Source organism: Bidens hawaiensis, unplaced genomic scaffold, assembly GCF_021521415.1.
Source record: "Bidens hawaiensis isolate Kalapana, Puna unplaced genomic scaffold, B.hawaiensis_p1.1 tig00063755_1, whole genome shotgun sequence".
Taxonomy (NCBI): Eukaryota; Viridiplantae; Streptophyta; class Magnoliopsida; order Asterales; family Asteraceae; genus Bidens; species Bidens hawaiensis.
In genome coordinates, this window is record NW_027501404.1 from 17,091 (window position 1) to 33,015 (window position 15,925).

The 15,925-nt window shown below is 36.9% G+C and overlaps 1 protein-coding gene across 1 annotated transcript; it reads right to left on the reverse strand.

The window, feature by feature from the left end:
- Positions 1–263: 263 nt before the first annotated feature.
- Positions 264–3,921, reverse strand: LOC143604029 (putative polygalacturonase). Its single transcript, XM_077080631.1, has 7 exons — positions 3,889–3,921; positions 3,490–3,819; positions 3,186–3,306; positions 2,594–2,768; positions 2,420–2,490; positions 1,568–2,270; positions 264–501 (listed from the first exon to the last, which is right to left on the reverse strand). Exons 1-7 carry the CDS (start codon positions 3,919–3,921, stop codon positions 264–266), a joined length of 1,671 nt encoding a protein of 556 aa, XP_076936746.1.
- Positions 3,922–15,925: the final 12,004 nt, after the last annotated feature.

A 15,925-nucleotide genomic window follows, 5' to 3' on the forward strand; every position in this document is an offset into this window, starting at 1 on the left:
TTAAATAGTATTGACCAGACCGCTATAAACTCCAGTTCATGTAGAACCGGCCGGTCCAGCCAGGGGGTTTTTCAAAACATTTACAGGTTTCATGCCTCTTATTCTCTGATAAACATGCTTTTAAATTGCAGAAAATGGAGAACTATATATGTGGGGAAAGAATTCGAGTGGTCAACTTGGTCTTGGAAAGAGTAAGATGTTTATCTGTCAAAACTAGCAACCAGTCAAAATGTCCGATAGATGTCCAGGAAACAACAAAGATTTTACATAACATCTTTAGATTCCCAACATGTAACTCGTCGCGGTATGTCAGCAGACAAATCGTGTGTAATATCCTCATCCCCATTATCAAGTGCACCACTACTACTTGACTGTTTTGCACCAGCAGCCACCAAGTTTTCAAACCAAGCAGGTTGTTGAAAACTAGGACTGGCGGTGCTGCCTTTACTTGAACTGCTCGGGGACTCTGCAGTTACTGCTGCGGCTGTGTTGGAAGCAATTCTGGCAAGGAATTGATATGCCAGTGCCACTTTGCTAGCGGTCACAATCTAGTTTTAGCTTGTGTGGGGGTGTTTGGGATTCCTTATTTTTACCTCCTTATAACTTATTTTTGGAATAAGTTATGAGTCACAACATTATAACTTATCAACTTATCCCCTCACACATTATAACTTATCAACTTATTTTTACCTCCTTATAACTTATTCAATGATATTCATGATACATATGCTTGAACTCGACTATTTAAGACAAGTTATGAACAAACACACGTGTATCTTTCTACATCATGAGATCATGTTTGAGCTTAAACTAAAGAAATGGGGACCCTTAATATACTATTGAATGCCTTAAACTGCTGTAGCTATGTTTGGTGGCGTCAAAGAGGATTGATGAACTCCGGATGCGTGGTTGAGACGGGTTAGTATTTCAAGTCACTAGGCAAGTGGACTAGAACACGATGCAACTTAAAACAGAATGACGGACATAACTTTGATTCGTATGAACTTATAGTGCCTATAAATGATTAGCCTGGCTTTTGGTCATGGTTTCCATCATCTTGAGTCCCGAGTTTGGTGTTGACCGTTTCTCAACCAAGTTTAGCACGGACTGTATAAGGCATTCAATATCAATAGTGTATAAAGTTTCACCTATTAAGGGTATTCTCTAAATTTATGCTTAAGCTCTGTGTTGAAACTTGATCCAAATGTATTGAAAGCAAAGAATGCTGTTAGTCTCATGACCACATGAAAGTAAATATTTTGGTAAGTGTAAGCAAAGAGCACAACATATTAGAGAGTTGATATGAATAGTGAAAGTGTCTGTCCGTTGTTGCGTTCGGGTATTTATAGACAACGATTGACATTAACTATGTATATACATCAAATGACAGGAATGCCATTGTCATCATTAGTCAAGTTACCATATCAGGTACAAGAAATAACAATTATGCAGCCTGTAGATGTATGACCATGTGCAAGATTGTTCATATGGAAGCCTAACATAGAATATGGAAATTTTGACTGCAACATAATGTAAGTATTTTAGATTAGAAGAAAAACAAGTTTACATGAGTACCGTTTGACTACTAAAAGAACAAGTCTGCATTTGAACCGTATCTATTGGAACCGGCTCCGATGGATATTCACACTCAGTCAAGCCTTCATCCACCAGAAGGCCACATGGTTTCGGTGTCACGTTACTTGAGACACCGGAAATATCTGTGCAGTTCCATTGTAACTTTTTTGGTTTCTCACTCAGCTCAATTGTAACGTTTGATAAACAAAATCCGGTAAACGGATCACCTTCAATCCCACCCAAATTCCCCGCCATGTACACATCTGTGGCCACCACATTCCTATAATTGATCCGGTCAACTATTGGAAGTGCCTTCGGGTCAAACCCTGGGTCGGGGTGCTGCCCATATGCACCTGTGGACCAAAAAACATACTTCATTGTATGTAGATTCATTTTGTCCACGAAAATGTCTGTAATGTATGCGCCTCTTCCAGGACCCGTTTTAATCCGGACCGCTGATTCAGTATTAATAGCCGTGATATCTTCGGCTCTAATGTTTTTTATGCCACCTGACATTTCACTTCCGAGTGCAATCATTGCACTATCAGGTGAAATACATGTTAATCTCCTTATGATTACTTGCTCGGTAGGCATCCCAAATTTGATCCCGTATTGATCCCAACCGCTTTTCACTGCTACACAATCATCTCCGGAAACGATGAAAGTATCTTGAATCTTTACATTTTTACAAGAATCTGCAAAAAAGAATAAAAATAAATATATTCATTATATGTTATATTTCATATATACAAAACGATTAAATAGAAAGTACTACAAACAATTAAATTACTAATAACACAAAATAGTTACATACAAATTAGCAAGACATGAATCTAATTCAAACCTGGATTAATTCCATCTGTATTAGGAGAATCAACAGGTGCAGTAATGGTTAAATCTTGAATAATTATATCACTGAAATAAATAAAGATCATTAATCAGACTATGAATAAAAAGAAATCAAACTCAAAATAGATAGTACGATATCAGATCAATGCGTTTCAATTTATGGACGAACCTGCTATAAACTGGATGAACGAACCATGAAGGCGAGTTGATTAAAGTGAGATTAGATATCTGGATTTGATTCGAGTACATCGGCTCAATCAGATACGGTCTTGTGTTCTTAAGTTCCTTTTTATGAAACTTGTCCCACCAAATCGAACCCTGACCGTCAATCGTGCCATTGTTGCCTTCCACAACAATAATCATAAAACAACAGTTAATATTTCTACAAAATTGCAGTAAATTTGCTGTGGAATGGATTTTGTTTTTGTATGGCATCATCATTTCATGTGTGAATTAGGCCTCTACTTTTATGGGGCCTCCATCTTAAACAAGAATTATGTATTATGAGATTTTGAAAGTAAAGTTCCTTAAGAATTATTAATTTATTGATGGACCACAAGCAAGAAAGGATTGATTCATATCCATCATCACTGTATATCATTCATAGTATATAATTCTTATATACTCTCTGGCAATATACGCATAATATAAAGAAAATAAAAGAAAAGGCATCAACATTTTAGTTAGTTTTAGGCCTCCGAGGACGTTGAGCCGGCCCTGGAATTAATGGTTGTGATGAAGAATTGAACAGTATACAATACCTGTTATAATAACATCATTGAGGTGTGATCCACCTATTAGACTGCTAAACCTTCCTCCTGGTCCATCTCTACCCGAACCATACGACGGCAATGGTTCAATAAGCGGATAATCACTTTCCTCCTGCGATAAAATTCAGATCCGATTACTGATACGAACAATTTCTGATTACTGATGTTAAAATAGCAGCGTCTCTTTTTGTAGCTAAAATCTTGGCAAATAAATTTGTTACTAGACTTGAAGCTATGAACCAAACCCGTAGCAAAATAACTGTTTGCTACGGATTTGGTCATAGCTAGCAAATACCTGAGAGGCGAGAACAACAGCACCGAATTGGATGAACAATGTGAAATGACTAGTGAGGTTAAAGCTACCAGTTAGCCATTTCCCAGGGGGTACAATAAGCTGCGCTCCGCCGTCGATTTCAAACTGACTGAGATTCCGAACCGCGGCTTGAAAAGCCGCGGTGTTGGACGTTTTCCCATCTCCAACGCCTCCGAAATCCGTCAAAAACGCCGTGTGTTTGCGGCAGTTTATCGCAGGGTAAGTTACGTCAGATCCGTCCAATGGATGACTCCGGCATTCAACGAAGGAGGCGGTCATCAATCCGAGCATCAACAGAGTTGACATCAGATTCTGCAAATGCCATGGTTTGAGTTATTAGAAAGAACGTAGCAAAAATTGAATAAAAGTTGAGATACATACCGCAGAAAATGTGGATCTTTGATCTACTGCCATGGTGTTGCCTGTGATCAAAAAGTGCGAGATGCAAGGGATTTATAGGAAAAGATTTACATGCAAAAATGGTGATGATCTCGAATCAAATTACCGTAATTCGATATGTTCACACTTCATATATAGTTTTATTTTAGAAGTTAGAATAAATATTAAATACCTTTATTTTAATTTTTAATGCCATAATATAACATTAAATATATTTATATTTATATATTGTTTTTTTTACATAATGATTTCATTAAAACGAACAATATCCGTTACATTATAATAAATTATTTTTAATGATACGGTTCCTTGTTTAGCTTTTAGTGTTTTATAAATTTATATAATTTAGTATTAATCTTTTTAATTGAATAAATAGATATTACTGTAAACTTTAGGGTACATAGAAACTGCCATCATCAATAAACATTTTTAATCATGGGAATGGATCAAAATAGGCCTGATTTAGAAACTGTCATTCTTATGGTGTTTTTATAGTCCTATACGGTTTGTATAGGGACTATACGAGTTGTATAAGCATCACATGATTGACAAATGTATGAAGGGAGCATGATGATGCAGTGTCTATACGGGTTGTGTAGCTCCTATAGGAGTCATATAGGCTTCATGGCTTGTATAGCATTTATATGACTCGTATAGGCGGATTTTTTTAATCTTTTTACCTACTTAAAAAAAATACAAAACATAAGAAATAATAACCGACATGATTATAAATAAAAACATTTAATTTAAAAGTACATTTTACTTAATTAAACAACTTACAACATGAGTGTTTCAAGATGCCCGCATTTCAAGAGACACATATCAAGATAAAGTCGGTATCACAAAACACTCATGTTGTTCATAGGTTGTTTAATTAGTATGGAGCAAAATATATATGTACTATTAAATTACCTGGTTTTATTTTATAACCAACTCGGCTGTTATTTGCAATAATTTGTATTTTTAAAGTAATTAAAAAAACACCATATACGAGTCAAAGCCTTATATGGCTATCATAGGAGCTATACGATACGAGGAAACATCCTAACACAGACCGACACATAATGACAAAATTATGCACCTATACGGTTCGTTTAGTCACTATACAAGTTGTATAGGAGAACCTGGTGTTGGGTTATAAATTGGTGAGACTAATTCATATCAAATGAACAACAGCATGATTAAGACGAAAGAAGCATGACGAGTTGAAATGGTGCACTTGGCTAATATTGATTATGGATTTGGTTATGTGAATGTCGAAATATATAGGAGATTTCGGCTTGGGCCTAGTAATATCGTTTATGGGCTTGGCCTTTGGGCCTTTGTACATGCTAACTATATAAAGCATTATATAATTCATCATTAGCACTCTAAATAGAAAAACCACGGCCAACATCAGTTCTAGAGAGCAATAGAGGATTGGTTTATTTATCTGGTAGTTGTTATCAATATAATTGTATGCATTGAAACCGTATCACCATATTCTTATTGTTCATCTTGTTATTCGATTATAAACATCTTCATCTCTGCCATTCTTGAATCACCACGGTGTTTGGATTCCGCACAAACACATGTTCAAGTTGATATCATATTGTTGAAGAGTCGATTTGAAACTCACACCTGGTGTCCAAATAACCCATGTAATGTGGTAATAACCTATGTCCAAAAATTAAAAAAAAATATATGTTAGAAATTTTCAAGTGAAATTCTTCTTTTTCTATTATAAGTATTGTATAATTTTATTTATTTATAAACTAATACAAATTAAAATATGATACAATAATAAGTGTTATCATAAATAAACAATATAACTATAATCTTATGTATACACTACACAACACATATAATATAACGATGACTTTCTTGTGTTCGGGTCGCGACTTTCTTAAAGAGAATATTTCGTAGTTTTATTTTTCTTTCATTATTCTTATATGTTATATTGTTTCAAGAAAAAAAAACTTCGTCGGTGTAGTGCATATGTGCAATAGTGTGTGTTGTATATATGCAAGAGTGTTGTATTGCATAGAATACAACACCATTACACATATTTTATACACACTATTGCGTATATGTAATACAACACTAATACACATATACACTACATCAACTTTTTTATTTTTTTTTTATTTTGTGCGTACAATACCACACTATTGCACCTATACAATACACACTATTGAATATATGAAATTAAGCGCTCTTGAACATATAAAACACACATTATTACACGTATGTAATACAACACTATGACATATGTGAACTAAATCGACTTTTTTATTATTTTTTAATTTATTTTTTATTTTTATTTTTTTTGTGAAGAGTAACAAAATATAAGAAGGATGAAAGGAAAAACAATTGAAAATATATATTTATTTTAAATTAAAAGTAATTCTTTATGAGTTTTTAAAATTTTTCTATAAAGAGGAGTTTTTTTCTTGACCCTTCCCCTGTATATCATGAAAGGAAAAAAATAACTTTTAATATATTAAGCCTGCTAAAATGAAGCATTAATAAACAAAAGTTAAGAAAGAACATAAAAATTTCGGGTATAAGATTCGTTATGTTGTTTCGGGTAATTCGGTGGGATATCACCTAATCCACACCGGTTTCATACCCACGAATAATTTTAAAACCAGTCTCACACAGGTAAGATTTCAGATATATCCGTTGGGCTCGATTTTTTTTTTGCCATCCCTAACCAAAGGACATATGTCCTAGGGATATCAATGAATTGGATAAAATTTTGCTTTTTCATGGGGATAAGGTTCGATAGCGTATATAAGAATTTTTTTTCTATGGGTTCGATATTTTATGGTGTTCAACTTTTGTGGCGTCAAAGTGTTCTAACTCAGTCGGGTAGGTTAGATAAATAAAATGCAATATAACTATCATAACCATTGTACATCGTCAACATTCAATAAAATATGAAGTCATTGATAATTGTAAACGTAGTTACTGCACCTAATTATAATCAAACATAATTATAAATGACGAAAATAAATATGATTCTAATTATAAATTCAAGCAAAACTAATATTTTTTTTATTACTCATATTGGATTTGATTATTTTAAAATCAAAATCAAAGAAAAATGAACAGATGACTCGACTAGGGACTTTGACTAGTAAAATCACGAGTAGTCAAGTAGACACATGCTGTGAGGTATTGAGGGAGTGAGGTCGAGACGATTAGTAAATAAGCGAAAATAAGGTTGAAGAAGAAGAACGGGAAGTCCGATGATCATTGGCTATGATCGATTATTTTTAGAAAATTGGTTTTAAATAATCCCCACTATGCATTATTATTGGCAACTAACATTCCCAACTTCACACTTGGCTTGTGATAGTCCCAACTTAAGGTGTATTTTTTTTCGACGATTCGTGACTAACATATAGTTTACTCCGTTAGTTTGTTTCTTACGTGGCATGCCTAGAAGACCGTTGAAAAAAATATACCTTTCGTCTATCTGACCGAGCATAAGTTCAATGATTTTGCAAGTCGTCGCGTGCCCAGGTGTTGTGCACTCTATCTGACCGAGCATAAGTTCCACTGTATACTGTTTCGTCTTCTTCTTCCACCATACTACAAGCCAAAGGTAAATGATCAAGTAGTGAACTTTCTTGTTCCTCACATGCATTGTCACGCACCTTGGAGTGCACCGGTAGTGGTATGCTTTCAATCAGCATAATCATCTCGCCAAAGAGATTAGCCTTAACTGCTCCTAGTTGGGCTTTGCGTGTCATTTGTTAGTACATCTGTAACATGCGCATCTGTTAAAGATGCTAAAGATATTAGCCTAAACTCCCCCTAGATGAACTTCGTTTGTTAGTTGTTGGTTGGGGGGGGGCACAAAGATGATGACGCTCTGCCTTAATTCGCGCCAAGGTTTGTGAAAAGAGGTAGAGGTTTGTTAAAGATGCAATAGAAGTTTTTTAGTTGCGTGCTTGCACTGTTAAACAGTGTGCTCTAGCCACACGACTATTTGGCAGGTGTCTCCGCTTCAGAAAAAGCAAAAGTGAATGTAATCAGGTCTGTGCCTGGTCAAGCTCATCATGGCTAGACACAACAGTTATGGAAGTTATTGTGAGTGTACTAGAATATGTGGTGTCTTGATTGGGATTCATGATTTTACTAACCAAAAAACAGGGTTTAAAATGCAGCTCTTAGCCAAATTGGATGGAGACAATGAAGAAACAAGAGTTCGATCGGAGTCAAACATGGTATTTACACAGGGTGTAGTCAACTGAAAATCCTGAATCCGAGAGTGAAATTTCCATGATCTGCAAAACTAACAACTTCATTAGGATTGCCACATGAAGAAGGCTTCATGTAGCCAACAACCGACGTGAGAATCTGTATGGTAAGTTATAGGCATAAACTGAGAGTCGAAAGAGTGAGATCAAAATCCTTTAAACATATGACGGAGTTGTGTATTTATAGTCAGAGGTAAGGAATGTTTAATAGGCCACATGTCAGTAGAATATCCGGTCTGTCCTTTCTGCAACCGTCATAGTGAAGATCTTGGTTGTCGTAGTGGTTTTGCGCACACATACTGTGCAAGTGCCTGTTGGTGTTTATTCCTGCACAGCTCTAGTATAGACAGCGGTCCCGAGTGTACTTCCTCTAGTAAGGTGGAAGAAGAAAATGAAACAGTATAATGTAGAACATATGCTTGGTCAACCTCAGTATGGCCAGACTCAACAGCTGTGGAAGTTGTTGTGAGTGTGGTAGAAGATACAGTGCCTTGATTGGGATTCTTGATTTCAGTAACAAAAATGGGGTTGAAAATGTAGTTCTTATCCGAATTGTTGGACGGCGCCAATGAACAAACAAGAGTTCTGTTGGAGTCAAATCAAATATTTCCACATAGTAGTCAACGGAAAATCCTGAATCCGATAGTGAATTTGCTGTGATATGCAAAACTAACAGCGTCGTTAGCATTGTTACAGGAAGGGGGCTTCATGTAACCGCCATCCAACGTGAGAATCAGTGTGGTAAGTTGTAGGTATAAAGTGAGAGTCGAGAGTGTGAGATCAGCTGCCTTTTACCATTTGATGGAGTTGTGTATTTATAGTCAGAGGTATGGAATGTTATTAAGCCTTGTGTCAGTAGAATATACTATCTATCCTTTCTACAACCGTCATAGTGAAGATTATGGTTATCGTAGTGGTTTTGCGCGTACCTGCTGTACAGGTGGTGGCACCTTGTTGGTGTTTATTCCTGCACAAATCTGGTATTGATAGTGGTCCCGAGTGTACCTCCCCGTAGTAAGGTAGAGCATATGCTCGATCAACCTCAACATAGCTAGCATACCCCAAGCATTCCAACAAACACCACTTGTAGCTAGGATTTTCACTTGACAACAATCCTTGGTTCCTTTTCTATGGCCATCTAAAGAGAGGAAGAAAGGGAGAGTGAGTAGAGGATTTATCCTCTATTGTGTTCTTACTCTTGGCCCTCCAAGAGAGAAAAGAAGAGAGAGAATAATAATCCTTTTGTGTTGTTACTTGTGAAATTATGTGAATGAAAGAATGAAGGAAAGATAGTCATAAAACCCACCACCCAAGTCCCCTATTTTGTGGAAGCTGTTGTGGGTGTACTAGAATATGTGGTGCCTTGATTGGGATTCATGATTTTGTTAACCAAAAAATGGGGTTCAAATGCAGTTCTTAGCCGAATTGGATGGCGCCAATGAAGAAATACGAGTTCGATAGGAGTCAAACGGGGTATTTGCACAAGGTGTGGTCAACTGGAAATCCTGAATCCAAGAGTGAATTGCTATGATATGCGAAACTAACAACATCGTTAGCATTTTTGCAGAAAGGGGGTTTCCTATAACCACCATTATACATAAGAGTCGGTATGGTAAGTTGTAGTTATAATGTGAGATTCGAGAGAGTGAGATCAAAATCCTTTTACCGTTTGTTAGAGTTAAGTACTTATAGCCGGAGGTATGGAATGTTTATTAGGCTATGTGTCAGTAGATTATTCGGTATGTCCTTTATACAACCGTCATAATGATGATTGTGGTTATCCTAGTGGTTTCGGGCGTACTGCTGTAAACAGGTGGAGGTACCCTGCTTGTGTTTATTCCTGCATAGCTCTAATATTGATAGTGGTCCCGAGTGTACCTCCACCTATGTGGCATTCTTGAACTTATCCGTTTGTAACACCCATAGAATCAAATAAACTGTTGGGTTTTAACAAGATTATCAAAGTGATAAAATCCCAATTTTATGAAAAACGCAGCGGAAATTAGTTTTAAATTTTGTTAATTTTATATGTATAAAACCAATTTTACACATGCAAAACCAAAGCCCGGATCGAAATACAAAATACACACTATCAAACACATACATGTCACTAAAAGTACATGCATGTTAAAGCTACCTTTCAAATCCAAGGAAGAGGAAGGAGATGATGATGAAGAAGGCAAGAACTTGAAGATGAAGCTCCTCAAGCTAGCATACCCCAATCATTCCAACAAACACCACTTGTAGCTAGGATTTTCACTTGACAACACTCCTTGGTTCCTTTTCTATGGCCATCCAAAGAGAGGAAGAAAGGGAGAGTGAGTAGAAGATTTATCCTCTATTGTGTTCTTACTCTTGGCACTCCAAGAGAGAAAAGAAGAAGAGAGAATAATAATCCTTTTGTGTTGTTACTTGTGAAATTATGTGAATGAAAGAATGAAGGAAAGATAGTCATAAAACCCACCACCCAAGTCCTCCAATCAATTCCTTTGCATGCCTCCACTAACTAGGATATAATAATAAAATAATACAAAGTGAAAGAGAAGGGGGGGGGGGCTTCCTACCTTATTATTATTCTTATTATTTTGTTTATATCTTTCTATATATGCATATGTGTTATAACTTATACCATTATAAATATAACACATTACATATGACATGCTAAGTATATTGTTACTTAACCATCTTAAGTAACAATATGGAATGATTTCTCTCAAAATATAAATCATCCATATGATTTATTTATTTCACAAGTACATTATATTTAGAAACCCCTTTCTAAATAACTCAAGTGTTAATATTTATTTATAATGATCATATCACATATAAGCAAATATTACTGGTGTTTGTCTAGCTTGTTATTGGGTATGACCCGACTTGGATCATGACATACTAGCCACATCAATAAAAATATGTGTCTTGGGCATAACGAGTCCAACAATCTCCCACGTGCACAAGATACATAGAAGATTGATGCAAGTAGCAAATACCGCCTAACGACGGTTTACTACCCCTAATACTCATGACGAAGTGCCATTCAATAACATCATCCCCTTCAAGTCCCTTACTTGAAATGATTTAGGTACATCTATCATTTATCCTTTTGCCTCAAATTTCATGTTAAATCCAAAGACACAGAGTGATCATTATCTGTTGATTTAACTTTGCAGGCCTTAGACATCTCACTCTCAACGAATAAGAGGGACAAATCCCCTCTTGACTACATACGTCTCTCACAATCACCTTGTACTATATTTGAGCTTAGCCTTATGTACTGTCATGTTTCAGAGCAGCAAAGAACTAAGTCAAAGCATAATATTCGGTGAATATCAAGACCCAATATGTATCTCAGGTCGGAGGATACTATGATATTCGTCTTTACTCAAATTTACTTATGATCAATCACAAGGATTCCATGTAGTAACGTTTGAGAGCGGGTCAGTCCAATATTTATAACCCATAAATATCTATGAACCTTGGCAGCAACCCTTGCTCTATATTCATATCCCATGAATATCCACCAATCCAAGTTCATAAAAGTCTTACCTTCATATTTGTTCCCACAAATATGAGCGACTACGGACATTTAGAATAAGTAACTTATTCACGGATTTAAACATGCAAAAATGGAACATAACTTAAAATGTCATAATCATAAACCATAATCATATGAACGAGTCAAAATAACAATTGTTCCGATATCCAAATACAAAATTCGATCATATCCAATCACTAGAATACCGAAGTCCTAAGGCACAAGTATGACCCTCATGCTTTGGCCTTTCAAGAAGCTTCGTGAGCGGATCCGCAATGTTTTGATCGATGTGAACTTTGCGAATACATATCTTTCCCTTTTCAACTTCATCCCTTATGTAGTTGAACCTCCGCTCAATGTGCCTCGTCTTTTGATGGGTACGAGGTTCCTTGATTTGCGCAATCGCACCCTCGTTGTCACAAAAGATCTCTAGAGGGTCCTGAATGGTACGGACTACCCCTAGGTCGACAATGAATTTTCTAATCCACGCAGCTTCTTGAGCTGCCAATGAGGCGGCGATGTATCCCGATTCTGTGGTGGACAAAGCTACCACATCTTGTTTTGAGCTCTTCCAAGAGACTGCACGACCATTCATATCGAAGACATATCCCGATTGTGATCTAGAATCATCTCGATCGGTTTGGAAACTCGCATCCATGTAACCCTTTACAACGAGTTCCTCCTCACCCGAACCGTATATTAGAAACATGTCCTTAGTCCTTCTAAGGTATTTCAATATACTCTTAACCGCCATCCAATGGCTACTTCCCGGATTATGTTGGAATCTACTTGTCATGCTTAAAGCGCATGACACATCCGGTCTAGTGCATACCATTGCATACATGATAGATCCAATAGCCGATGCATATGGGATTCCATTCATTTTCTCTTGCTCATCCTTTGAGCTTGGACATTGAGACCTACTCAATATCGTTCCTCTTTGAATAGGTACCAAACTTTTCTTAGAGTTCTCCATCTTGAACCTTTTCAAGATTTTGTCAATGTATGCACTTTGGTTTAAACCTATCAACCGCCTTGATCTATCCCTATAGATCTTTATTCCCAAAATATAGGCGGCTTCACCAAGATCCTTGATAGAAAAACAACTTCCAAGCCATGCTTTTACCCCTTCCATGGTTGGAATGTCATTCCCAAATAGTAGTATGTCATCAACATACAATACTAAGAAGGTAATGATGCTCCCACTAGCTTTCTTATACACACAAGCTTTATCACCATTCTTGATGAATCCAAATTTCTTGACTTCTTCATCAAATCGGTGATTCCAACTTCTAGATGTTTGTTTCAATCCATAGATTAATTTCTTTAACTTGCATACTTTGTTAGGATGTTGTGGATCGACAAAACCTTCAGGTTGAACCATATAGACATCTTCCTCAAGATGCCCATTTAGGAAAGCGGTTTTGACATTCATTTGCCATATCTCAAAGTCATAAAATGCGGCTATGGCAAACAATATCCTAATAGACTTTAGCATTGCTACGGGAGAAAAAGTTTCATCATAGTCAACCCCTTGAGTTTGAGTGAAACCTTTTGCTACAATTCTTGCTTTATAAGTATCCAAGTTTCCATGCATATCGTTTTTCTTCTTAAAAACCCACTTACTTCCAACCGGTTTGGAATTAAGAGGTGGTACAACCAAATCCCATACTTGGTTGTCATGCATGGATTGCATCTCTACGTTCATGGCCTCAAGCCATTTGCCATAATCGTATTGTGACATTGCATCACGGTATGTGGTGGGTTCATCCGAATCTACCACATAGCACCCATCCATGAAAAATCCATATCTTTCGGGTGACTAATCCTACCGGATTTGCGAACATTTTGTGTGTCTTGATCAACCATTTGATCATTCTCAACAACCTCTTGTTGAGTGCTAGTTTCAACCAAACGTGTATCGGCATGTGGTTCTCGATCCTCCTTGAGTTCCATCGTTCTACTAGTACCTTCCATAAGGAACTTAGTTTCCATGAACTAGGCCTTTCGAGCAACAAACACCTTTTGCTCGGTTGGGTTGTAGAAATAATATCCCATAGAGTCCTTGGATATCCTACTAAGATACACTTAGTGGATCGACTTTCAAGTTTGTTTTGGGTGTTGTTCTTGACATAAGCCTCACAACTTCCATTTCATATTTCATAAGGTGTTTTGTCCACTTTCTTGGTTGGGGCCATATTTAGAATACGGGCCGCGGAGAGCAAAGCGAAACCCCAAAATGATAGAGGCAATGTGCTTCTAGCCATCATAAATCGAACCATATCTAATAGAGTTCGATTCCTCCTTTCGGACACACCATTATGTTGTGGTGTTCCGGGTGGAGTAAGTTGTGAGATGATTCCACAACTCCTAAGATGATTTCGGAAAGCATCACTAAGGTATTCACCGCATCTATCCGAATGAAGTACTTTGATGGTTTTATCGAGTTGATTTTGTAATTCATTTTGGAAGACTTTGAACATTTCAAAGGCTTCATCTTTGTGTCTTAACAAGTACACATACCCATAACGACTATAATCGTCGATAAAAGTAATGAAGTATCTTTCACCATTCCTTGTCATTGTATTAAAGGGACCACATAAATCAGAATGTATGATACCCAATAAGTCTTTTGCCCCTTCGTTTGTCCCACTAAAGGGGTCCTCAGTCATCTTTCCAAATAAACAAGACATGAATCATCTTCACTTGATTCCAAAAGACCATTCTTTTGAAGTGTATGTATGCGATCTTTGTTTATGTGACCAAGGCAACAATGCCAAAGATAAGTCTTACTCAAATCCATTTTGAGTTTCTTGGTGCTTGATTGGTACAACATGTTATCAAAGGATGTGTTATCATGAACTAATTCATAAATGCCATTAGACGGCATTGCTTTAAAATAAAAGACATTATTCATGAAAACATTAATTCCATTGTCCACAAACATTAAATCAAAACCGCATTGTCTTAATAAAGAAACGGAGATAATGTTCCTAGTCAAACTAGGAGCATACAAAACATCTTTCAAAATAACTTCCAAACCATTTGGAAGGTTCAATGTGTAGTATCCTCGGGCTTCGACAACAACCTTTGCTCCGTTTCCCATGAAGAGACTAATATATCCTTTCTTAAAACCTTCATTTCCCTTGAACCCTTGCAATAAATTGCAAATATGAGTTCCACATCCAGTATCCAATACCCATGTGTTAGAGGAAATAAGATTAAGATCAATATGAATCATGAAAGTTGTACCCGAGGTTTGCCCCGCATACCTCTTAGCTTTCAACTCTTTGAGATGGGTTGGACAATTCCTTATCCAATGCCCAATCTCCCCACATCCAAAGCATGGATCCTCCGAGCTAACCTTTAAATTCTTTGGTTTGGGTGGTTCCGTTTTTGCCTTTCCCTTGAACTTGCCCTTGACTTGTCCCTTACCTTTGGCAACCTTTGCCTTGGGTTCCGGGTGATGCCTCTTCCTATTGCCTCCCTCATTGATCGTGAGAACGGGCAAAACCTTTTTACCCATTCCCGTCTCGGCCGTTTTAAGCATTGCATGAAGCTCACCAATGCTCTTGTCCCATCCATTCATGTTATAATTCATAACAAATGTCTCAAACCTTTTATTTAAGCCATTTAAGATCAACTCCGTGGCTAACTCGGTTGAGACGCGACAATTAAGGCGCTCGAGACAATCAATGTGGCTTTCATCTTAAGTACATAAGATGAGACCGATTGGGTTTCTTTCATACGACATGCATGAAGCGCCAGAACCGTTTCGAAGCGTTCCACCCTAGCTTGTGTAAGGAACATTTCCTTAAGTTGGGTGATCATGTCATATGCCCCATGAAGTTCAAAATCCTTTTGAATCTCGGGAATCATAGTTCCCAACATGAGGCAAAAAACTTGCACCGAATCCTCAAGTGCTTAACCCAATTTTTATGGTCTTCGGCATCGTCAATGCTAGGTTCATCGGGAATTAGATCTTCTAATACATAGTATTTCTTCTCTTGCTTGAGAACGATTCTCAAGTTTTGATACCAATCCATGAAGTTGGTATAGTTTAGACGATCCTTATCGAGAATAGATCTTAGTGATAGGTTATTAACGGGTGGATTAATAATGTTAGGTGGATTGTTGATTGCGGCCATCTACAAATATAACAAAGCTCAATTTTAGTATTTTCGATATCAATTATTTTAATCGTTAATACCCTTTTATGTCTCCAAGACAATTA